We start from the raw sequence: 24,474 nt of genomic DNA, 5'->3' as shown, positions 1-24,474 counted from the left end.
GGTTACCATTGTTTGGGGCTTACCATTGGGCTGCCTGAGTGCATGGTAAACAGTCACTCCATAGGGCCTCAGAGAAGACTGGTGGAACACTTGAGGGTTGGTCTCCGTGAACTTGTTTGCTTTCATCACAGCCATCTTTGTCCAATCAGTGTAGAACACATGACCTTCAAACAAGCTTATTCCAAAGGGATGAGGAACTAGTGAGCCTCCACGCATGACTGTCTTCCTGTTACAGGAGATAATGCACATTATGCAATGTTGTGTTTGTTTTGCTTTATTTTGATTAAAGATGTCACTAGTTCAAGTCAAATGCCTAAAGAGCTGAATACCTTATTTTTAAAAATGTACACTGCATACAAAAGAAACGTTTTTAAGATTCCTTTTGATTTCTGTCAACACTTGATAGGATTGTCATGTTGTATTTGGACAAAAACCCTTGAGATTTAAATTCCAGTCCCAGTCAGTCCTCTAGCTTGTTTTAGATTTTGGAGGCAAATTACTGTGTTTTGTTTTTGTCTTTTGTTTGTTTGGCTTTTGGCTTGCTCTTCATGCCTTTACAGTTTCCCCACATATGAAAAGCTAACATGTGAAACAGTACTTTGAATTCCATAGGTGAAAGAGAGGGCAATCCGGTGGAAGATGCCATCGACAATTATCTTCCACGACACCATTGACCACTTCTCAGCAATCTGGGAGCAGGACAGTGAACGGCAGAGCTCAACGCACAGCAAACATCAGAAAGGCTCCTGCTGTCACTGCATCAGGACAAAAAGCAGTGCTACCACCCTCATGCAGCTGCCAGCTGATGGCTCCTGCCCTGGAGGCGCAGGTGCCAGAGCTGCTTCACAGGAAAGAAAACAGAGCAAAAGGTGCTCCACCAGGGGAGGAAACCAACAGCACCGGCAGCCGCGATTACCTCATTCAGCGGGACACTTGGCTGAAGTGAGGCACAAGATGGTTCATTGGCGAAAACTTTTTTTCTGTTAGGGTAATGACGTTTTAAAGAAAAACTTTAGCATCCCTCAAAAGATTAGAAGCACAATAAAGTTTGAAGAAATATTTGAAGACACCAAAGATGGAAATAGACTAAAGGAAAGAAAGCAGACATCTATGACGGCAAGTTAGTGCACACTTTGAAACACTCAAGAAGGACAAGGAACACTAAATGAGAGAACGGTTTTCTTTTCAGTAGGTAAATTCCAGGACCCAGAATGCCACCTGCTGGCAAAACAAGAGGCAATGTCTTTAAGACTACAGCTGTATTAGAAGCTTTAATAGTTCTTCGATGCTTCACCACGAGCAGCAAATGGCTCAAATCTTCCTGAAACGCCACTGATTTTTTAATCTGTTATGTCTTACTTTGACCTTAGCATAAAATTATTGAAATTATATAGTGCAATGCTCAAATATCCCACTGAAAGAGAAATACACTCGGGCAATTTCTCAATTGTTTTTATATGACTTATCAGGTTGACTGATTTCTTCAAAAAAATTTATAGTTTCAATATAGGAACTAGCTTCAATGATAGGAAATCATAGTATTAATATCCAATCACTTTATTTAACTAAGCAAAAATGTCCTAAACCTATGCAGCAAATTATATATCACTCTTACAAAATAGAGATGCATGGGAAAATAAGACTATTATATTCTTTTCATTGAGAAAATGGTAACATGTCATTGGGAAAAATTAAATCAGTCAGCCTATATGCTGAACCCACAAGGAATAACTTTTCCAGGACTAAAATTTGAATAACATGTTTTACCCAGTTATTGAAAATACCAAAAGGAAGTATCTAAAGTAGTTAAACATTTAATTAATTTATAGTTAGTTCCATCTAAACTAAGATGAAGAGAAATGCATGTCATATTCAACATTGAAATATTTAAGTATTCCATGTAAAAATACAACTCCTCCTTGAAATTTGAAGTATATAAGAACAAAGTAAAATTCAATTAATTCTCACTGAATAATGTTAAATAATAAAAATATTTGTTTAAGAAGGAAAGTTAAAAACTAAAAGGCAGAAGGATCTTGGACAATAAAGCATAGGGGACCCAGAGAAAGATACTCAGGATTGAATGAAAATAATGTGTTTTTATCTGGACTGGGGAGAAGGTAGAAGAAACACCAATAAACAAATGCTTAGGTCATATTCCCTGAGCATTATTATGGAACACAAGAAAAAGTAGCACAATTCATAGTAGGGAGCTTGATGCAAATGCCAGCATGAAGGTCAGTAACGCTACCACCTCAACCAACCAAGTGATCTTTCAATTTTAGTCTCTTGGTGTCTCTTCCATCATGCATGTACTTTCCCCCAAACTCATGACACCATAGAAAATAATGCTTACCTTTGAACTCCATCGTAAGTGACCGTCTCGATGTAATCATACCGGCAATCCACCCAGTAAATGCGCTTTGATATCATATCCAGTGTGATTCCAGCAGGCCACCCTAGCTTTGTCTTCACCAAGTCTTTACGGTTGCTGCCATCCATGAAAGCCCTTTCCAACTTAGGTTCCCCAGAAAGGCTTGCCCAATCAGAGAAAAATAAGTAGCTGCAAAAGGAAAACAAAAAGTGAGTCTGCTATTTTACAAGTATACCTGGAAAGCATTTCAATAGTGTGTTTTAAGTGATGGAAATTTCCTCCAGCTGATTAACAAACCAGGGGTTATAAAGCAACACAGAAATCCATATATTTTTAAAACAGACACTAAGTGCCAATCAGGACAGTTAACAACTCCAGATAGTTGCTATTAAAGTGAATTAATAGGGCAGCTTAAAATCACATTCATCCTCGTAAGTTTCTCCTCTGTTCCTTGGCTCTTTCACATTTCTTTTATACCGTCAAGAAAGTTTATAAGTACATTTTTAAATGAGCTGGCAAGCTATCTCCTTCCTCAATTCTCCATTCTGAGCCATAACCCAGAGAATATTCCCACCACTTTCAAGGAGGGACAGAGATGAAAAGCCACCAGTCAGCACCACTAATGTAGCCTAAACTAGAAGACAGCTGTCTGTCTCCCATACCTCTTCTCAAGTGTGAAAATCAGGAAAATTTGCCCTCAACCCTGAAGAGATGAAAACATTATCATGGGCTGACTCATACAGAACAATCTGCAATCGGGTACTAGTATCTCAACCCTGGGTTCTAACAAGAAAGTGCTAAAAGGAACCTCTCTTCTCCTCTTTAAAAACTTATAGCTAATTCATCTTAGAGTGATCATCCTAATAATAATGAAACACAGTAATCCTTAGTTGTAACAATATTATCAGATGAAGTCAGAAAGTAGAACTCAGTCTCTTAGCCATGCAAATGTGGCAAACACCAAGAATAAGGCTTATACTTCAAAAACATCACGTATTTAGTACACCAGTAGGCGTGTTTGGATTATTTATCTTCAAATGGAATTTTTATGTAGTTGACTCCTTTAGAGCTGTGGTGAATAGAGACACAAAATAAACATGGATTCTAGAACGCGGAGCATAGGAGAAATCACAATTTTCAATTAATCTAATGGCTGGTCAATGTTTAGGGGGATAAATGAAATTCTAAGACTAGAGAAATCAGCAAGCTTTCACATCACTTACCCAACAGTTGGGTCTAGGGCAAGTCCTCTAGGATGCCCCAAGTCCTCAGTTATGAGGGTAAACCGCTGACTTCCATCCAAATTTGCCACATCTATGCGGTTGACCTTGGTCTCCACCAGATACAGTTTATTATTAACCCAGTCCACAGCCAGATTCTCTGGAGCATCAACAGAAACATTGAGAACTTCTTGGATATTTAAACCATTAATGTCAATTGAAAAAACCTGGGGGAAAAAAAAACACACAAAATCGGTGTACTTCCTAAGTATTACTAAACTGCAGACAGTTGTCTTTCTTTTTTAATTCTTATTTTTTTTTTAAAGATTTATTTATTTATTTGAAAGGCAGAGTTACAGAGAGGCAGAGGCAGAAAGAGATCTTCAATCTGCTGGTTTAATCCCAGATGGCAGCAACGGCTGGAGCTGAGCCAATCCAAAGCCAGGAGCCTGGAGCTTCTTCCTGGTCTCCCACGCAGGGGCCCAAGGACTTGGGCCATCTTCTACCACTTTCCCAGGCCATAGCAGAGAGCTGGATCAGAAGTGGAGCAGCCAGGACTCAAACCAGTACCCATATGGGATGCTGGCATTGCAGGTGTAGGCCTTACTTGCTAAGTAAGCCACAGCACCGGCCCCTAGTTTATATGCTTTATGTGAATTAATACTCTGGGCCTTTAGAAAAATCCACTAGAAGCTTGCTATTTATCATGAGTTACTGGGAAGAAATTAGTTTCTTTAAAAGCGTAAGGCATAACTGAGGAAAACCTGAGTGTTGTGTTTGTGTTTGTGGTCTTTCTTTCTAAAGCTGCATTTCCCATTTTAGCAGTTATGGAAAATTTAATTAAGATTGGACTTTTGTGTTTTGTTTTTGGTGTAATCACATCAGAATTGCTGAAAACCCAAATTCTCAATTTTTAGAAAGTTTACAGAAGTTCCTACTTAAATGATTACAAATTTATGAAGGAAATGTAAAGAGAATTTTTAAAAATAAAATCTCATAACTCTTTAAAAGCCTCTAAAACTTATGTTTTAAAAATCCTCATTGCAATATCTACAGATGAAATTAAATCCATCATACTTTCCAAATAAGACGGTATAGTGAAACAAAATACTGTCAATATTTGTTACCCAGTCCTCAATTACAGTTCCATTTAGAAGATGTAGGTAAAAATCTGATTTTTATCATCCAGGAAAGCAGAGTATTTTTTACATTTTAAATGATCAAGTTTCAAAAATTACTACCAAATATCTATCCAGTTTTGAAAGAATGTCTACTATTTCTTTTAATTAGGCTTTTGGACTCCTTTTCGAATAAAATTAAAAGTTGCTCAAGGCTAATCCATATAATAGACTGCTTTGTTTAATAGGTCACATGTAATAGTATAGCATGGAAAAGGTGCTGATTAACATAAAATATCTCAAGGGCCTTTTTTGTTAGAAAACAAAGCAACTTTCCCTCTCTACTCCCCCCAAAAATGAAAAGCTATCAACACTTTGTGCTTGGAGTTCTATTCAACTCCCAAACTATGCTTCTGAAATTTCTATTTACCTTATCTTGCACGGTGTCTGTCCAAAAGACTCTGCGTAGGCGATAGTGAAAATCCACACCCACGGCCACGCCACGATTTTGGGACTGTACTAGGATCTGGAGGCTCCTTCCATGAATGTCACCCATTAGCACATCCCGACCATTGGAGAAGATGATGGAGGCCTCATCAACTAAACGTGGAGAAGGAAGGCATTACCATTCTTTTATGTGAGCAAGGGCAGGGCAGTAGACACAACTGGTGTGCTTTTGGCTTTTTCAAATGTTTCCTTCTGGTAGCTTAGTTGATTTTACAATACATCTCTGAGGCAGACATAGACAGCTCTCATTCTACCCCTTGTATAGAAGGGCAAATGGAGGCACAAAGATGCTTAATGAATTCCCCAAGTCAGTAAATTAGCAACAGTGTAGCAAGAACTCAAGTATCCTGACTGCAAGTGCAGTGCATTTTCAACCCTGAGGAGAATTTATCAGGTATTTTCAGGAATCCCTTATGATGCGGGTACTTTACCTCCACGTGCAATAACACATTGTGTTAAACATGGAGCACATTTTAAAGATTTCCAGGAAACTACTCCATGAAAAACATGTCAACAGTGGCTCTAGATCTGTTCCATCCATATGTGCACTCAAAAGGATGCAAGAGAATATAGGAATAAGGTTACTTGTAATCTTATTTGCAATGGAAAGGATAATAATAGGTCCATCAATAGGGGACTAGTTAAATAAATCATGTACACACAAAAGCACGTTGGATTAGCACTTTTCCCTGTGACTTTTCTTTACATTGCACAAGTTTTAATCCAAATTTAGTCTAGAACACTTCTAAATTTTGCATGAATGACATCAAAAATGTTTCTAGATAACTGTTATCCACATTTGAGGTAGTTAAATTGAATAAGAATCTAAATGTCAGATTCATTTAAATACAGGCACAAAACTTATTCCACAATTGGACCTGACATAATAGCCTGGGCCAATAAAGAAACTAATAAAAAAGATGTTGATAATGATCATTAATCCAGAAACTGATCCTTAACAAAGTATGAAAGGAATGTTGATCCATTCTTCCTAGCAACAGGGGACACCTCTGGTGTGTGGTGCAAAAACCTCACCACCAGCACAAATGCTAAATTTCTTTTATCATTGACAGCAGAAGGGAGACAGCAGAAGCTTATCCTTCAGGGACCCAAGGGTCCATGATTCACTTACAGGAATCATTAGCTTTGCAGTGCTGCTCACGCTCCAAGATATAGCCTTCTTCACAGAGGCAACGGTGATGTCCAAATTGGTATTCACACTTCTGGTCACAAATTCCCCATATCTGGCAGTCATCAAAATCTGTCACAGGGGAAACAAACATTTGTAATCACGTTTACCAGCATTTCTCTCTCTCTCTCTCTCTCTCTCTCTCTCGGAGAGAGAGAAATGTTGATTTCTTGAGCACTCTGACAAAAATCCTGGGCAAACATGTCCAGAAGCATGGTGAGGCCCCTGTTTCATCAAGTACCCTCTCAATGGAGGCACAGGTTCCAAGCATACAATAAAACGTAGGAATTTAGAGAGGCATCTTCGTCACAGAGAAAACCCAAAAGCATTCAAGTAGTTTATAAAAATATACATGAAGGGGGCAGGAATTTAGCCTGGTAGTTAAGATGCCCACATCCCACATTGGAGTGCCTAGGTTCCATTCCTGGCTCTGGCTCCTGACTCCCGTTTCCTGCTAATGTGCACCCTAGGAGCTGGCAGCTCAAGTAGCTGGAATCTTGCCACTCATGTAGGACACCCAGACTGAGTTTCTATCTCCTGGCTTCAGCCCAACCCAGTTTGGGTAGTTTTGGGCATTTGGGGAGTGAACAATAGATGGAAGATCTCTCTTTCTCAAATAAATAAAAAAATCTTAAATATACAAATAAGTAATTGCAACAAAGCATTTGAAAAGGTCTATTTCTCCAGTTATTTTTCCTTTGATGTCAAAAAATCATAGCCAAAACTAAATTAGCATTATTTTCAAAACATGGGCTCCTGGCTTTGGCCTGCCCCAACCACAGTTGCTGTAGGCATTTGGGGAGTGATTCAATGGCAAGAAGAGCTCTCTCTCTCTCTCTCTCTCTCTCTGCCCCTTTCTGTGTGTCTCTGTCTTGTAGAACTAAAATGAAAAGAAATTTAAAAGAAATTTTCCTACAGGGGCCGGCACTATGGTATAGCTGATAACGCTGCTGCTTGCAGTGCCAGCATCCCACATGGGCTCCAGTTCAAGACCAGGCTGCTCTATTTCTGATCCAGCTCCCCACTATGGCTTGGACAAGCAGTAGAAGATGGCCCAAGTGCTTGGTCCCCTGAACCTTAATGGGAAACTCAGAAGAAGCTCCTGGCTCCTGGCTTCAGATCAGCTCAGCTCTCGCCAATGTGGCCATTTGGGGAGTGAACCAGTAGATGGAAGGCTTCTCTCTCTCTCTCTCTCTCTCTCTTTGCCTCTGCCTCTCTGTAGCTCTGCCTTTCAAATAAATAAATAAATATAAAAAAAATTGTCCTACAAATATCTTTTGTAAAAAAGAAAAATGTCTTCTATTTATTAACTTACTATTCATTTATTAAGTATTTATTTATTTTAAAGATCTATTTGTTTTACTTGAAAGTCAGAGTTACAGAGATGCAGAGGCAGAGAAAGATGTTCTTCCATCCACTGGTTCACTCCCCAGTTGGCCGCAAAGGCCAGAGAGGCACTGATCTGAAGCCAGGAGCCAGGAGGTTCTTCTAGGTCTCCTTCATGGGTGCAGGGGCCCAAGGACTGGGCCATCTTCTACTGCTTTCCCAGGCTACAGCAGAGAGCTGGATTGGAAGTGGAGCAGCCAGGACTCGAACTGGCAGCCATATAGGATGCCGGTACCACAGGTGGCAGCTTTACCCACTATGCCACAGTGCCGGCCCCAATAAGTTTTTATTTATTAAACGCCTTACATGATAGAGCTCTGTTCATTGCCACAGAAACCCCTGTTCTACTGTGTACAAACAGTTTTGGTATAACTGACATAAGCAATGTAACATGGCAGTGGGGGGTAACACAACAGCATATACAAAGGATCTTTTCCTACTTTCCTAAAGATTTTAAGACAGAATTTGGTGCCAACTATCTTGCATTGGACTCTGCAAGTCTATATCCTCTTCATCATCCCACACCCTGGAAGGACGCCAGCAGGATTCCTGTGCCCTTGAGCTTTCAGAAATTCTTACATGGATTATAATTCCTGAAACCACTACACCCTCAGGTCTAGAATTCTCCAGATTTCTAAGACCTGATTACATTTGCAGCCAATGGCAGAATGATGAACTGGGAGCTACCACACCTGCTGGGGGGCCCACCCTCCCATGACTTCCCAACCAGGAAAGACTAAGAAGGTCCTGGGATCAAGTCCATGGTTCCATCTTTCCCTCTTGGCCAAACACAACCATGGACTAGCACAGCCTTCTTGCCAAGGACAGTGACTAACTATAGGGGGTTAAAGTCAACCCAGTATGCTCCAGACAAGACCATACGGGTATAAAAAGTTCTCACTGATGAATCGCTGTGTCCTCACCTCAGCCCTGAGAAAGGCGCACCTGCTGCCTCGCCTCAGTGGGAAGGAAAGCACAGGACATTCCCCCCTTAAACCCCGAGAACGTCATGATCTCATTTTAAATGCAAGACCCATGAACCATTCGGGTCTGCAGTCACTCTGGAAGCAGCAGCTCAAACAGAAGGAAATCAAAGGTGCAGAAGTCATGACCAGAAATTCCTATGCACAAATGCCCGTCCTGTCACCTATACTCCCAGGGCTTAAAGATTAGAGTGAGTGAATAACCTCACTGCTATGTGCCTTGACTTATAATACTGTATCCCTTAGAACACTATAAAGAAAGAAATGAAGGCTACAGAATATCCATTGTCAGCCAAATTGAAGACAAATAGAATTGAGAATTTTTGAGAAGAGCAAAACAGATGGCGACAACCTGATCAGCACTGAAATTCTCCAAAGCTCCCCAAAAACTCCATTACCTCTCTCCACTTTTCTTTCCTTTTTATTCTCGTTCTCCTTCTACCAACAAATACCACTTTGAAAATAATCCAAAATTTGCTTTTTTAGCTGAAACCCCCTTGGACACTCTCTGACCCATTTGGCTGTGTGAAGCCCCACCATGCTGAATGACCTCCCTGCCCTAATGGTGCACCACAATGTCATTCTGTCAACAAACAGCATGTCCTGTCAATCAGAAACAATGAGCCCAGTTAAATGTTTCGGCACACCACAGAGCTTCCATGGCCAGGTCAAGACTACCAGGGGCGGATGAATAGTAGGAAGACACAAGATTTTGTGTAACGCAGTTTTATTCGCGGTTACCACCAAGGCATTCACAGGGGATCCATGTCTAAGATGCCGAATGTTGCATAGGCTCCCAACACCTGAAGCCTCTGTAGTGAGTCAGCCATGCAAAGAGTTACAACCAGTTTGTTGCATTGAAATGCTTGAGAGAGCAAACCAAAACAGTTTTCTGCAAAAATTTCAGCTTAGCTGAAACAAGTGCAACCGGCTTCACAATGCCATGTCTTTAAAGAGTTCTCTGTACAAAATGCAGTCCCCTTGGAAACAAATGTGACAGAAATGGTAAGTCAGTTTCAAAACTCAGGGGCAAATGACACCTTCCTGAAAGACAAGGAAAGTCATAGAAAAGGTTTCACAGGTGGCAGGGGCCTCCCATTGACAAGGGTCCTCTGAAGTAGTCTTTCAAGTTTATCTCCAGATGATGTCGTCTGCCCTAAAGTCCCAGAAAGATACTGGGGGCCTGACAAGAAGATGTCTATTGTATAACTTCAAACTATCACCCAGCATCGGACCACACCACTTCCAACATGCTGTGAACTGCACAGTGTTCTGTAAATTCTGAAATTTTCTCATGCACAAGATAATATTGCCACTTTCTGTATTATCTTCATTGGTATGCTAAGTGTGAAATTTTGTAACACAATGATCTTTTCATTTCTTACAGGGTTGCAAAAAAAGAGAAGTAATCAGACATTTAAGAAGCTACAGACACATGGAAAGATGAGCACAACCCTAGGCTCATCACAGACTTAGATATTGGAAAAGGTGGAAACTGCGCTATCTGGGGCCCTAGGGTGGGAAAAAAATGACTGAGGACGGGTTATGGGGCATCACAAGACTGAGCCAAGGATACTGAAAAACAGATCACTTTGGAAAGACTTCAAGGCTTATCTAATTTCATTCGCAAAGCAGCTCGGCCCCTACTCCTCCTTGGGTGTTAAAGCTGATGTAAGACTGAGAAATGTGGCTTCCGGTGTTTCTACTGGAATTCCTTTTCTACTGAGAGACAAGAGAAGTGCCTAGAGAACTAGAAGGCTGGGAACCAGATTGGCAGCTGGGTGCCAGGAAAGGAAGGTAGGGAAGCCTGACGTTTGCCAAGGACAAAGGAGCAGCCTCACCCTCACACGGATGAGCACCACTCCGAGAACAAAGGATGCTGCCTGCCCACAGGTGCCAGGAGGCAGGGGCCAGCTTCAAAAGTCAGAGGGCCCCCCAAACAGGTGCACACACGCTTGTGAGAATGGCTTTAAAACCTGGATTGCAGCCCCCATGTCATGATGATGGCAATGAAAATGAAACAAAAAGTGCCCTGCAGTCTCATTTAAGGGCAGTTGTGGATCATAACGTTTTGTTTCTAAAATGTTTAGAAATGATTAGAAATCTGGGGGGAGGAGAGTGGTTTCATACATGATTCACAGTTCTCTCAGAGTCTTCAGGGTCTCTTGGGCTGACTTGCATGAACCACTTGATCTTAGTGTGTCCTGTGGAATACAGTTACTGAAAAGGATACTCCAAACATTGAGACATGATCCTGATATTAAAAACAGAAAATTACCTACTTTGAACATCAGAAACACAACCACAGTCAGATCGTTTTACTATATATAAAAATCCAGTCTTTCTTGGCATATGACGGGTAAGTGAGCCACACTATTGTATTTCTGAGGAATATACATTCTCAAGAATCCCAGGAGGGTTAAGCTTGTGATTATAAAGTAAATTGAAAGCATGTCATTTTGGGGCCAGCCTTGTGGCACAGGGAGTTAAGCCATTATCTGCAGTGCAAGCATCCCATATGGCCACAGATTTGAGTCCTGGCTGATCCACTTCCAATCCAGCTCCCTGCTAATGTGCCTGGGAAAGCAGCAGAGAATGGCGCAAGTGCTTGGGCTTGGCCCCTGCACTCACATGGGAGACATGGATGAAGTGCCTGGCTCCTGACTTTGCCCTGCCCAACCCAGGCCATTGCAATCATCTGGAGAGTGGATCTCTCTCTCTCTCTCTCTCTCTCTCTCTCTCTCTCTCTCTCTCTCTCTTTCTCTCTCACTGTATTCTGACTTTCAAATAAATATTTTTTTAAAAAAAAGAAGTATGTCATTTTAAAAATTTTTTAAAAAATGAAAGAAGGAAAGAGGGTGGGCATGAGGGAGAGAGGGTGAACAGGGTGGGAAGTATCATTATGCTCTTAAAACTGTATAAATGGGGGCTGGCACTGTAGCATGGCAGGTAAAGTTGCTGACTGAAGTGCTGGCATCTCATATGGGCACTGGTTCAAGTCCCGGCTGCTCCACTTCCAATCCAGCTCTCTGCTATGGCATGGGAAAGCAGTAGAAGATGACACAATCTGGGAAAGCAGTGGAAGATGGCCCAAGTCCTTAGGCCCGTGCACCCACGTGGGAGACCTGGAAGAAGCTCCTGGCTTTGGATCGGTGCCCTTCCAGCTGTCGTGGCCAATTGGGGAGTGAACCAACAAATGAAAGACCTCTTTCTCTCTCTCTGCCTCTCCTTCTCTCTCTGTGTAACTCAGATTTTCAAATAAATAAATAAAATATTTAAAAAAAAAAAAAACCTGTATACATGAAATACACAGAATTTGTTCCCTTTATATAAATTTTAAAATTTAATAAAAAATAAAATAAGGAAGACACAAATAAATGGAACTATAACTGGAAAGAAAAAAACAATTCAAAGTTTAATTTGCAAACCAGAGTTTATTTCTGGTATCAAAGGGATTTCCTGGCTCGAAGTGGTTATGGAGATTCACCACATTTGATGAAGAATAATTATGTTGGAAGCCATGAGCTTAGACTAAAGATTGACTAACTTCATTAGGTTTACCCAAATTCAATTTCTTTACCAAATTATATCAATCGGTCAGAAATCTATTTCAGCAGACATTTTTTAATTTTTAGAACTTTTTTCCTTATTTATATCATGTTTGTTTTTAATCAGAAAGCCTTAAATAATCTCGACTTCATAAGGGATATCAAGGGCCGGCGCCGCGGCTCACTAGGCTAATCCTCCGCCTAGCGGCGCCGGCACACCGGGTTCTAGTCCCGGTCGGGGCGCCGGATTCTGTCCCGGTTGCCCCTCTTCCAGGCCAGTTCTCTGCTGTGGCCAGGGAGTGCAGTGGAGGATGGCCCAGGTGCTTGGGCCCTGCACCCCATGGGAGACCAGGAAAAGCACCTGGCTCCTGGCTCCTGCCATCGGATCAGCGCGGTGCGCCGGCCGCAGCGCGCTGGCCACGGCGGCCATTGGAGGGTGAACCAATGGCAAAGGAAGACCTTTCTCTCTGTCTCTCTCTCTCACTGTCCACTCTGCCTGTCAAAAAAAAAAAAAAAAAAATAAGGGATATCAAAAGAACACAAATACCCTTGAAAAATTCTGAATCATCAGTCTTCCAGAGATTCATAAATGATGTTCAAACTTAATCTTAATACATAGTTTCCATTTCCAGATGTCTTTTACCAATACAGGAAAAAACAAAGGTTTTTTTTTTTTTAAAAATCCATGGCCACTTTCTAATAAGATATTTGTAGTTCATGTACCAAAATTAAGAAGGAATGCAAAAGAAGTCACAGCTTTAAAAATTCGTTCAAATCTGAAGGAAATGAATACTGATGATCCTTGGCCATGTCTAATTCTCCCTCATAAGGCCCTGTCCTAATCACAGTATATCCTACTCTGATAAGGCTGGCATCAGAATCAAAGATTTGTTTTCCAGTGGGAGAAATCTAAATGTTGTAATTCAGATAAGAGAGATGTAAGGAAATACTTGGTACTGTGGTGTCTAGTTCCAATGTCAAGCACCAGCTGGAAGTGTCGTGATAAAGAATTTTTTCATCCTGGAAGTTTATTCCAATTAGAAGTGAAAATAAGTGAAAATAAATACAGTGAACAACTAGCCCAGCATGGGCACTGGCCTACTAGTGCAGCCACAGGAGCAGTGACCACATGGCCCTGTGCTGTGTCAGGTGACAACGCTTTAATTGCTGGATCCTGGGGGCACTTGTCCATCTTGGAGAAGAGGCTAGGGGAGCAGATTGGGAGTCCCTGATGGGCTCAACACAGCAGCCATCTACCAACTGCCAGAGAGCAATTCAGGATTTAATCACCAACATGTCCTTATCAGCCCTGCCTCAACTGCTTAGAACGAGAACACAGAGGGACGACCTCCATCATCAGAAAATAAACAGGCTCTCTTGCCTTGAGCAGTGGCTATTTCCCAGGTTTTCTGTGAGAGCTCTGTTGCTCTTTGCCATAGTGGACCATCACTCCCATCCACAGCACAAACTCCCTGATGTCCAAGATCATGGAGCCCATCAGTGCACGCGGGGAAAGACCAGGAGTTCCCGCCTGTCACCTACCAATACAGGTACGGCTGTCATTCTGGTTGATGATAGAAGCTGGGGGACAAAAACAGCTGCCTCCGGATGGTGTCTGGTGGCACTGGTACTCACAGTTCAAGGTAGGACACTGAGTCATACCTGAACAGAAGGAAAAAAAAAAAAAAATAAGTAAATGAATGGTGACCTCCAGGAAGACTGACTTACCTACCAGCTTCTTTGTAAGCACATGGTAGAGGTACAGAAAAATCTGCCAGCATTCAAAATGTAGCACAATATTATGCAATAGAAGCTCAACCCATATTTTTAAAACTCCTTTTCAAAGCTATCATTACTGTATATACAAGTGTAAGCCATGTTAAGTGCTGTTTACAGAGAAATCTGGTCATGAGTCTATCTTTGTGTCTACAGAGTAGAAGAGCCTAAGAACTTCTAAGTGACTGGGCTGCAACTGTACCCTAAAAATGTGCACTGTGGCTAGCTTCAAACAGTGGGATTTTAGGGGACTCTGTTTTTTTCTTTCTGTTAATTTTTATTTTCTAGCTTCTGTTCCATGACAATATATCTCTTATTACCTTAAACTTTAAAGCTTTCAAATGAAATAAGGGGAAAAATGCCATAAAATTCTCTGCATGTTTTTATCCCATATGGGTGCCGGTTCAAGACCTGGCTGCTACACTTCCAGTCCAGCTCTCTGCTATGGCCTGGGAAAGCAGTAGAAGATGGCCCAAGTCCTTGGATCCCTGCACCCGCGTGGGAGACCCGGAAGAAGCTCCTGGCTCCTGGCTTCAGATCAGCGCAGCCAACTGGGGAGTAAACCAGCAGATGGAAGACCTCTCTCTCTCTCTCTGCCTCTCCTCTCTCTGTGTAACTCTGACTTTCGAATAAATAAATAAATCTTAAAAAGAAAAAGAAAAGAACTAAAAGTACATAGCCCAGGAAATACAAGCTTGTGTTTGTTTTGTTGTGCTTTTTTTACTTTTACTATAGCCAGACAAAACCTTTTTCCATGAGCATAATCCAAGAAATGAAATTTCCTGTATACCCTTAGAGTCATCACAGTGAACATTAAAACCAATCTTCCTCTGGGGGAAGGGAAATCATGCATTTTTGTAACTGATTTCTTTAATATATTCCATGCTTGGTCAAGTCACATAATGTGGCCAGTAAGACATTAGCAAACATGCCAAAAGCAGAGCTTCAAGTGCTTGAGCCGGGGAGTTTGCTCCTTCCAAGACAATGTAAACAAGCCTGGGCTAGCCCAAGCTTTCCCTGCAACATCCTGACACATGAGTGAGCTAGTCCAGACCAGAAAAATTCCCTGGCCAACCCACAGAATTGTGAGAAACAGTAAATGTTCACTGATGTAGGCACCAAGTCTTTGCAACGCAAAGGCCAAATGATGGACTTTGCACTTGAGAATCTGGTTTAGAACGGAAGCATCTTTACCTGAAAGTTGCCTAGATAAATTTCCATACTCACTACAAGATCTTCCGTCAGCGGTACTGTTTTCATCTTCTCCTCCTGGACAATCTAAAATCCCATCACAAACTTTATTAATCGGGATGCATTGTCCAGACTGTGGGCAGGCCCACTCTCTAGGGTAACACTTATGATAACGATGACTGTTATCTGTGGGGAAAAAAAAAAGAGAGGCATTGGTGGTTACAGACCACAGAACTGGAGCCAGCACTCTTTAAATCCATGTTTAAGATAGACAACAGAAAGCCACAAACAGCCTGTATTCAACAGCAAACTCAAAGTCTCTGTTTCATTAGCCTTTTATTAACAATCTGAATAGTGGCAAGATGGAATTATTTAAGCTTCACTTTCCCAGGGGAAGGCAGCCCCCACCCAGCTAGGTGGTAAGAGTGAAAAGCAGATATGGGCCTGAATTGTCAACCTTCCTAGAAGAAGAATCAGACATTCAAATCTTGACCAACAGAACTCAGGGGTCATCAAGGTGACTCCCAAGATTGCTGAGTTTTGGTGCTGGCAGTTTGATTTGCTTTGTTTATTTAGTGAAATGTTGACACTATAAGAAAAACCATTACTCAAATGTAGGAAGACCACTTCCTGGAACATTGAAACATGAAAGCAATTGATGTTCCCAGAAAAAGCATCACCCTATAATATCTGGGCCTGGGACAGTGAAGACAACTTGCCTCACGGTACAGATGTGAGGAAGCCCTGAACCACAGAAAGTGTGGCTGCACTTCATTGGCAATTTCCTTCTCAAATAATCTTCCCTGGGCAGCAGCCTCTCCTGTACCCACCGATCCTAGCCCCATCCCACCTGTCCACTATGTGGCCTCTCTTTCACCACTGGAGGTCAAAAAAAAAAAAAAAAAAAACTTGAACAGAACTGTAACTGTAACTGTAATTGTAACTGGTTCAAAGTCAGGTTTAGAAGTTGTAAGGTCTGAGACAAATCACATTTACCCCTCTTTTCCCTACTTTCCCAGCCTACTACTTAGACCTAGGAGTGATAGGCAACCTGACATGGAATATGACAGAGTGGGATATAGAAGGGGGAGACACTGTCCTATCTTTTTTGCCTTTATGATACGGATTTTAATTTATGCTGCATTTGAGTTCAGAATCATTTTAGAAAAAAAAAGTTTAAGTCCCCAAACAAGTTCTTAAACCCCAACCAACACTGAGGCTTGATAGGAAAGGAGGAAAAATAGGTTCTGGAAAACACATTAAGACAATGCTTAAATAGGAATCCCTTCCTCTCCATACCACATCCATTTTCATCTCCATGATCACCACAGTCTTGTTCTCCATCGCAAACCCAATTTTGATGAATGCACTGGCCATTAGAGCAAGTGAACTGGTTGCCACTGCAGGTCGGGTAGGCTGGAAGAAAGCAATATCTTTCACTAATCACTTGGTAAAAAGTCAAAGTGCTCACCTCACTGCCTACACTTAGCTCCCGGAAACTGAAATTTCTATATCAGCTTAATCCCTTAAGTAGCTTGACAAAAATGGGGGAGGGGAAGAGGGGGATGGGACGGGAAAGAAGAAAAGGAGGAGATAACAGCAGCTTTGAGTCCAGGAAATGAACTGAGGTGCCAGTCTCCCTTTCTCGAGATTAAAAAACAAAATGGTATGCAACAAGGTGACATGGAACAGAGGTGGTACAGGCGTGCCAGGATGTCTGCAGACACAGCAAGTGCTAGACATCCAGTGTACAGCATTTTCTTACTTTACCACAAGCACTGTAATTGCACACTGAGACCAAGTGATTCCGAGTCAACCATTCCATGTTGTCATATTATCTTTGATGCAGTACTGAAATAAGCCCAGATCCCATAAAGGAAATCGTACATGGTTCATAGAAAATTAAGATGATATTGAAAATATGTAACCCCATAAGGCACAGGTACCAACCAATCAATCAGGTGTGGAGAAAAATCATACATTCTAACAAACTGCTATAAAAATGCCCACTAATTGGAATTAATAAAACTCCCTTATGGAAACTTCTAACCTGTTACAGTCTAATAAAGGACTCAAGAGGTGGCAACGATAAGAGAAAAGGAGTTTGTATTACAGGCAACAGCATGGAAGTAAAAGTATAGTCAAAGTGGAGGCACCAAAAGGCACCTAATCCACTTGGAAGCTTTCCTAAACTCCCAACTTTAATGCAGTAGGAATTGCAAAGTAGGGGCTATTGTTGTGGTGCAGTGGGTTAAGCTGCCATCTGTGATGTTGCCATCCCATATTAGAGCTGTGGTTCAGGTCCAGGCTGCTCCACTTCTTATCCAACTCCCTGCTAATGCATTTGGGAAGGCAGTGGACTATGTCCAAGCCCTGGCTGTTGGGGCCATTGGGACAGTGAACCAGGGGATGGAAGATCTCTCTCCCTTTCTATCTTTCCCTTTCTGTCTGTAACTCAGCCTTTCAAACAAATAAATCTTTAAATAAAAAAATTAAAGAAAAGAAAGAGATTGCAGAGCAGAGTCAGAACCACTGCTGTTAGGGCACTTCCTTTCCCTTTCAAGCCCTTCTCTCATTCTCTCTTCTTTCAAGGTTATCAGGCCCATTCCTGAGCTATGAGTAATTTGAGAGTCAGTGATACAATATACCCTGTACCCTTGTAGCCTAAGGAAAGAACGCAAACTGTCCATCAGCAACCCATCAACTACACAGATCCTTAAAAGATAAAGGAGCCCAGATCCAACCACACACTACAGCTCAGGCCATGCTCCCTGAATGATCTTCTGGCTCCATCTGTCATCAAGTAAAATGACTCTTTTCTTTGAAAAAAGCAGAACATTGGTGGGGGGGGGGGGTGAGAAAAACACAAAAACCACTCCAGACAACATGACCCAGCATAAGGAAATCACCGTACTGCAAGAATGTTCGTCACTGTTGTCATTGCAATCAAAGTCATGGTCACAGACAAAGGAGCGAGGGATACAATCTCCGTTGTCACACTGAAACTCGTTGTGTAGACACAGCCCAGCTGCAACACAAGGGTAAGAAGGGAAAGAAGGAAAATTTCAATTCCACTGTATCCGTTTAATTTCACAGAAGATTCTATCCCAAGTTTAAAGGGACATGTATTAGCTATTAGAATGGTGGTAAATGTTTAACAGTCAGTTCTCCAGGAACTAAAAGACCCCAGTGGTACTGTTTGCCAATTTCCATGGTGTAAATACTCCAGGAAACAGCTGACTTCAAACTAACAACATTAATTCACTGAATGCAAACTTGGGAAGAGATACACAGAATTGGCCCTCCCAGGGCAGGATAAGCTGGTTTCAGCTCACCTCTGCATATCTCATGCACATTACTTACTGCAGTTGGCTTCATCAGAGGAGTCCCTGCAATCAACTTTCCCATCACACTTTTGACTTGTGTTGTAGCAGGCTCCGTTGGCACAGGTGAGCTGCTCACATGTTGGGTATTCTATTGAAAAGAATGGAAATAGCAAACAAAGCTTAAATGAAGACATCCCTTTGGCAAACATTTCTTTTTTTTTTTTTTTTTTTTTTGCTTCATTTTTTTTTTATCTTTTATTTAATGAATATAAATTTCCAAAGTACGACTCATGTGTTACAATGGCTAACCCCCCATACCGTCCCTCCCACCCACAACCCTCCCCTTTCCCACTCCCTCTCCCCTTCCATTCACATCAAGATTCATTTTCGATTATCTTAATATACAGAAAATCAGCTTAGTATACCTTAAGTAAGTATTTCAACAGTTTGCTCCCACACAGAAACATAAAGTGAAAAATAATAGATGATTTTTTTTAAATGATGATGAAATCAGATCAGACCTATTGTCATGTTTAATCCCAGTGAGAGTCAAGTTGGGAATTGATAATTTCTTTCTTTTTTTTTTTTTTTTTTTTTTTTTTACAGAAGATCAGTTTAGTGTACATTAAGTAAAGATTTCAGTCGTTTGCACCCCCATAGAAACACAAAGTGAAATATACTGTTTGAGTACTCGTTATAGCATTAAGCCTCAGTGTACAGCACGTTAAGGACAGAGATCCTACATGAGGAGTAAGTGCACAGTGACTCCTGTTGTTGACTTTACCAATTGACACTCCTGTTTATGGCATCAGTAATCTCCCTATGCACCAGTTATGAGTTTCCAAGGCTATGGAACCAACCTAAATGCCCATCAACGGTAGACTGGATAAAGAAATTATGGGATATGTACTCTTTAGAGTACTATACCGCAGTAAGAAACAACGAAATCCAGTCATTTGCAACAAAATGGAGGAATCTGGAACACATCATGCTGAGTGAAGTAAGCCAGTCCCAAAGGGACAAATATCATATGTTCTCCCTGATCGGTGACAACTGACTCAACACCAAAAAGGAAACCTCCTGAAGTGAAATGGACACTATGAGAAATGGTGACTTGATCAGCATAGCCCTGACTGCTAATGGACAACTTAATACATTATCCCTCATAGTATTTTTTTTTGTCTGTTCTACTTAATATGACTGGTTTAATTCTGTAATTATCACACAGTTATTCTTAAGTGTTGAAAATTAACTGAAATGTGATCCCTGTTAAACATAAGAGTGGGAATAAGAGAGGGAAGAGATGTATAATTTGGGGCATGCTCGGGCTGACTTGCCCCAATTGGTAGAGTTGGAAACATACCAGGGGATTCCAATTCAATCCCATCAAGGTGGCATGTGCCAATGCCATCTCACTAGTCCCAGTGATCAATTTCAGTTCACAATTGATCATAATGAAAGGACTAAGAGTCAAAGGGAGCACATAAACAAGTCTAGTATCTGCTAACACCAACCGATAGAATAAATAAAGGGGAGAGTGATCCAACATGGGAAGTGAGATACTCAGCAGACTCATAGAATGACAGATGTCCTAAATAGCACTCTGGCCTCAGAATCAGCCCTAAAGGCACTCGGATCTGGCTGAAAAGCCCATGAGAGTATTTCAGGCATGGAAAGCCAAGACACTCTGGCAAAAAGATCTCTGTGAGTGAGATCCCAGTGGAAAGAACAGGTCTTCAAAGAGGGAGGTGCCTTTCTCTGAAGGGAGGAGAGAACCTCCACTTTGACTATGACCGTGTCTAAACAAGATAAGAGTCGGAGAACTCAAGGGGCAAACATTTCTTGAGTGACTATGACATGCTAGGCATTAATACTGAGCATATATTAGTACACAAAACAGCCACGGCCCCTGGCTTCATGGAGATCACAGCAGGATGGGGAAGACAGACCTTAATCAGACACTGACAAGTGGCTGATGTGGAGAATAGAGAAGGCTGTGAGACCACACAGTAAGAGGATTGGGGGTACAGGGAAGTCTCCCCTTATGGGATGACTTTTGAGCCAAGAGCTGAAGAATGAGATAGAAGTTAATTTCGTTCAGAAAAGCAACCTTGTTTCACACAATACAATGAACATCCCAGAAAACTAGTGTAGCATCACACATACTTTGGGAAACGAAGGTCATGTCTTCCATTAGAGGGTCAGAGAAAGAAGGCGGGTCTAAAGATCAGAGGCTTGATCCCAAAGGTCACACTCAGGAGCTACTCGCTGGCACTCAAGCCATGTGACCCCTCTCAGTCGCCACACGCCCACACGCTTATCTGCACATTTGGATAATCTACTACACAGTGTAGAGGGACCTAAAAAGACAATGTCCAGTAAAGCACTAGGCAAAGCATAATGTACTCTACAAGCACAAATAATTGACACTGCGTTGTTTATTTATGGGCACCTGACTGCTATTAACCAGATGCTTTAACCCTGGTTTTCCAGGTTGCAGCAGAAAATCAAGACACCCCTTGCAGGAATGGCATGTCCCTCCTCTGAGCTTCTCCAGGCTGCTCCCATGGGCCCCTTATGACACCTCACTGTAAGCTTTCTTCTCTTTCCCCCTCAATATAATGAAACTTCCCGAGATCAAGGCTCCTCTCTTGGTTGTTTTAGAATCGCCATCCCTGAGTACAAGGACTAGGGTATTACTCACTGTACTCGGGAAATGCTCAGTACTGCCACTGAGTTATTTATCATGGGTGGATATTTTAGCTAAATAGTGATTGAAATAGTTTGGATGTCTGCTTTTTACAGTCTTTATGCACTTTCTCAGAAGTGTGGTATCTTCTGAAGATCTTAAAAAAAAAAGACTGTTTCAGTAATGATTCTCATATCGTTTCCAGATTTCTTTCTAAGCAAGGAAAAGTTGTGAAGGAATAAGCCTAAATCTTCTCATCTCCAGGAGTTCAACACAAGTCTGTTAAGTGTCCTTAAATATCTAAATTTCCAAAGTTGCATATAATCAATCAAATATTTGAATGAAAGATATTTTTAAGTTGCTAATTAAAATTCTATGAATTTGATTTTTTTAAAAAAATTACTTATTTATTTGAAAGGCAGAGTTACAGAGAGGCGGAGGCAGAGAGACAGAGAGATCTTCCATCCACTGGTTCACTCCCTAAATGTCCACAATGGCTGGAGCTGGGCAGATCTGAAGCCAGGAGCCAGAAGCTGCTTCTGGGTTTCCCATGTGGGTGCAGGGGCCCAAGGACTTGGGCCATCTTCTACTGTTTTAACAGGCCATAGCAGAGAGCTGGATCATAAAGCAGAGCAGGGGCCGGCGCTCTGACATAGCAGGTAAATCCACGGCCTGCAGTGCTGGCATCCCATATGGAGTTCCAGCTGCTCCACTTCCTATCCAGCTCTCTGCTATGGCTCCAGTCGTTGCGACCATCTGGGAAGTGAACCAGTGGACAGAATCCCTCTCTCTCTCTCTCTCTCTCTCTCTTTCTCTCTCTTCCTCTCTCTTTCTCCTTCTCTCTTTCTCTGGCTCTCCTTCTCTCTCTGTGTAACTCTGATTTTCAAATAAGTAAATAAAATCTTAAAAAAAAAAAAAAAGCGGAACAGCTGGGACTTGAACAGGTACTCATATGGGTTGCCAGACCTGCAGGTGGAAGCTTTTACCTTCTTTGCCACAGTGCTGTCCCCGAATTTTATTTTTATAAATAGTCATAAATGAGCTACTTCTTAGGATGACCTCCATCTTCTCATACTTGAGACAGAATGCATTGCTAATGTGCCTTGAAATCACTCACCCAACTCTGTTTACTAATTCTCCCTTCAAGCAGTGCAAAAGGCCAGCTGAGTGCCAGGTCGCACCTAGAGTCAGTGCATGATGCCATTTAAGAGCAGCAGCAAGCAGGAGAAAAGTCTTAGAAAAACCCAGCTCTTTGCCAGAAGTCAGCTACCTGTCAGGAGGAGCCTGGATGCGGACTTGGATTGTGGCTTCCTCATTGAAGGTCATTATTACAGATACAAGAGAGCTGGGGCACCTGTGCAGGGCAGAGCTCTGCTTGGCCCTGTGCTGCTTTTTGAGAGCCAGTGCCATAAAACTGAAAGGAGAAGAGTTACAACATTTTCCATGGACACAACAAAATGCTTCCCCACAGGGTTCACTCCCTGCCACAAACAACAAAGCCAGCTTGATGTCATCAGAGAGGGGATTGTGATGGCCAGGTCAGCAGCTTCACACTCAGAATGTGGAAAAACACTTCTTGTCTCCATCCTCGCTGATAATGAAATCTCTCCATCAGCAGAGGATGTCCTTCAAGCCATGCACACTTCTGGTCTCTTCAGTGAATAGCCACCTGGGGGAGACGCCCACCACTGATACCATGCGGGACTCCCTGACTGCGCTGCACACGGGAAGTGTCTGCAAGCACTGTCCCGCCTTGGGAGACTCACACAGAAACAGGTCCAAATGGTTCACACTGAGCAAACAAAGAAACAGATTCCACTTCCCCGTCCCTTAATTAATGAGTTTCAATCTACCCCAGGAAACAGGAAGTCACAAATGCTTTGAGCTTCCCTTTGGGAGATGTCTAAAAATCTTATTTTGGGGTTGGTTTGCTTAGCAAGCCCAAGTCTAACGTTATAAACTGCTTCCCATGAAGCAAATGCATCACGTGGTTAAAATGGCAAGATTTTAAGTATGTAGAAAGTGTACTATAAAGGGAAAATATACAAGAACACCAAAGAGGGGCCAGCATTGTGACACAGCAGGTAAAGCCACTGCCTACAACACTGGCATCCCATAAGGGCACTCATTTGTGTCCCGGCTGCTCTACTTCCAATCCAGCTCCCTGCTAATGGCCTAAGAAAAACAGCTGAAGATGGCCCTTTGGACTCCTTCCTCCCCTGTGGGAAACCTGGGTGAAACTCCTGGCTCCTGGCTTCATTTGGCCCAGCCCTAGATGTTGCAGCCATTTGGAGAGTGAACCAGTGGTTGGACACTCTCTCTCTCTCTCTCTCTCTCTCTCTCTCTCTCTCCCCCTCCCTCCCTCTCTCTCTCTCTCCCTCCCTCTCTCTCTCCTTCTGTCCTTCCCTCTCTCTCTCTCTAACTCTGACTTTAAATCTTTAGAGGAAAAAAAATGAACATGAAAGAAACTCTTCCTTCTGAATGGTTTTAATTGAAAGACTAAGCCGTAGACCTTTAAAGTTATATGACACAAAAATGTCAGAACATTCTTCCTCATGCTAACCCCTTGCTCCTCCCATTTATTTTCTCCCAGTTCCAAAAGATACATGTTCAAGTTTGTTCCCTCCAAACTAAAATAGACACAAAATTGGTGCTAAAAGATTTTCAAATGTTTCTCCTGTTAATCATTTGTATTAGAGCAAGAAAGTTCCATGGGAGTTTGAGGACCTCCCTACAAGGAAATCATTTACAGCCAAGTTAAGATACAAATATAAGGCGCAATTCTTTACTATCATGATTAGGAGACTGTAAATACACTCCATTCTCACAAGCGGAAAAGAAAAACAACCGGAAAGAAAATAGGAAAGAGGACAAACTGATTATAAAGGAAAAGAAGATATTGTAAAGGTAGATTAAGAGACTTAAGCCAAGATAGGAAAGAAAACAAGAGGTGCTGACACAAGTCCAGCCCACAGACCAGGGACTTTTCAAAGTCCTACAGTCGTTCTTGATAAGTTACTTGATGTTACTTATTCTGGCTCCAAGACAGGTTAATCTAGGCAAGTAATGATTTGCTAGAAAATGTTTACTAGATCGGCTGCCCATACTTAGTTGCAAGCACTACCCACAAACATAATAACCATCGCTATGAATAAAGTCTACTGACA

The 24,474-nt window shown here is 41.9% G+C and overlaps 1 protein-coding gene across 1 annotated transcript in view; it reads right to left on the bottom strand.

The window, feature by feature from the left end:
- Positions 1-24,474, bottom strand: part of LRP2 (LDL receptor related protein 2) — a 227,247-nt gene that overhangs the window by 137,242 nt on the left and 65,531 nt on the right. Inside the window, exons 5-14 of the mRNA XM_008258707.5 lie at positions 18,656-18,766; positions 18,207-18,320; positions 16,592-16,708; positions 15,329-15,478; positions 13,868-13,987; positions 6,352-6,480; positions 5,143-5,312; positions 3,598-3,821; positions 2,357-2,563; positions 24-226 (exon numbers count right to left, since the gene is read on the bottom strand). Of these exons, the coding sequence (XP_008256929.3) occupies positions 24-226; positions 2,357-2,563; positions 3,598-3,821; positions 5,143-5,312; positions 6,352-6,480; positions 13,868-13,987; positions 15,329-15,478; positions 16,592-16,708; positions 18,207-18,320; positions 18,656-18,766 (1,545 nt within the window). The remainder of the gene's footprint in view (positions 1-23; positions 227-2,356; positions 2,564-3,597; positions 3,822-5,142; positions 5,313-6,351; positions 6,481-13,867; positions 13,988-15,328; positions 15,479-16,591; positions 16,709-18,206; positions 18,321-18,655; positions 18,767-24,474) is intronic.

The sequence above is a fragment of the Oryctolagus cuniculus genome, chromosome 3 (assembly GCF_051225735.1).
Source record: "Oryctolagus cuniculus isolate XC-2025 breed Fujian yellow rabbit chromosome 3, ASM5122573v1, whole genome shotgun sequence".
Classification (NCBI taxonomy): domain Eukaryota; kingdom Metazoa; phylum Chordata; class Mammalia; order Lagomorpha; family Leporidae; genus Oryctolagus; species Oryctolagus cuniculus.
The sequence above is the reverse complement of the archived record's forward strand: the minus strand, read 5'-3'. Positions and strand labels throughout refer to the sequence as shown.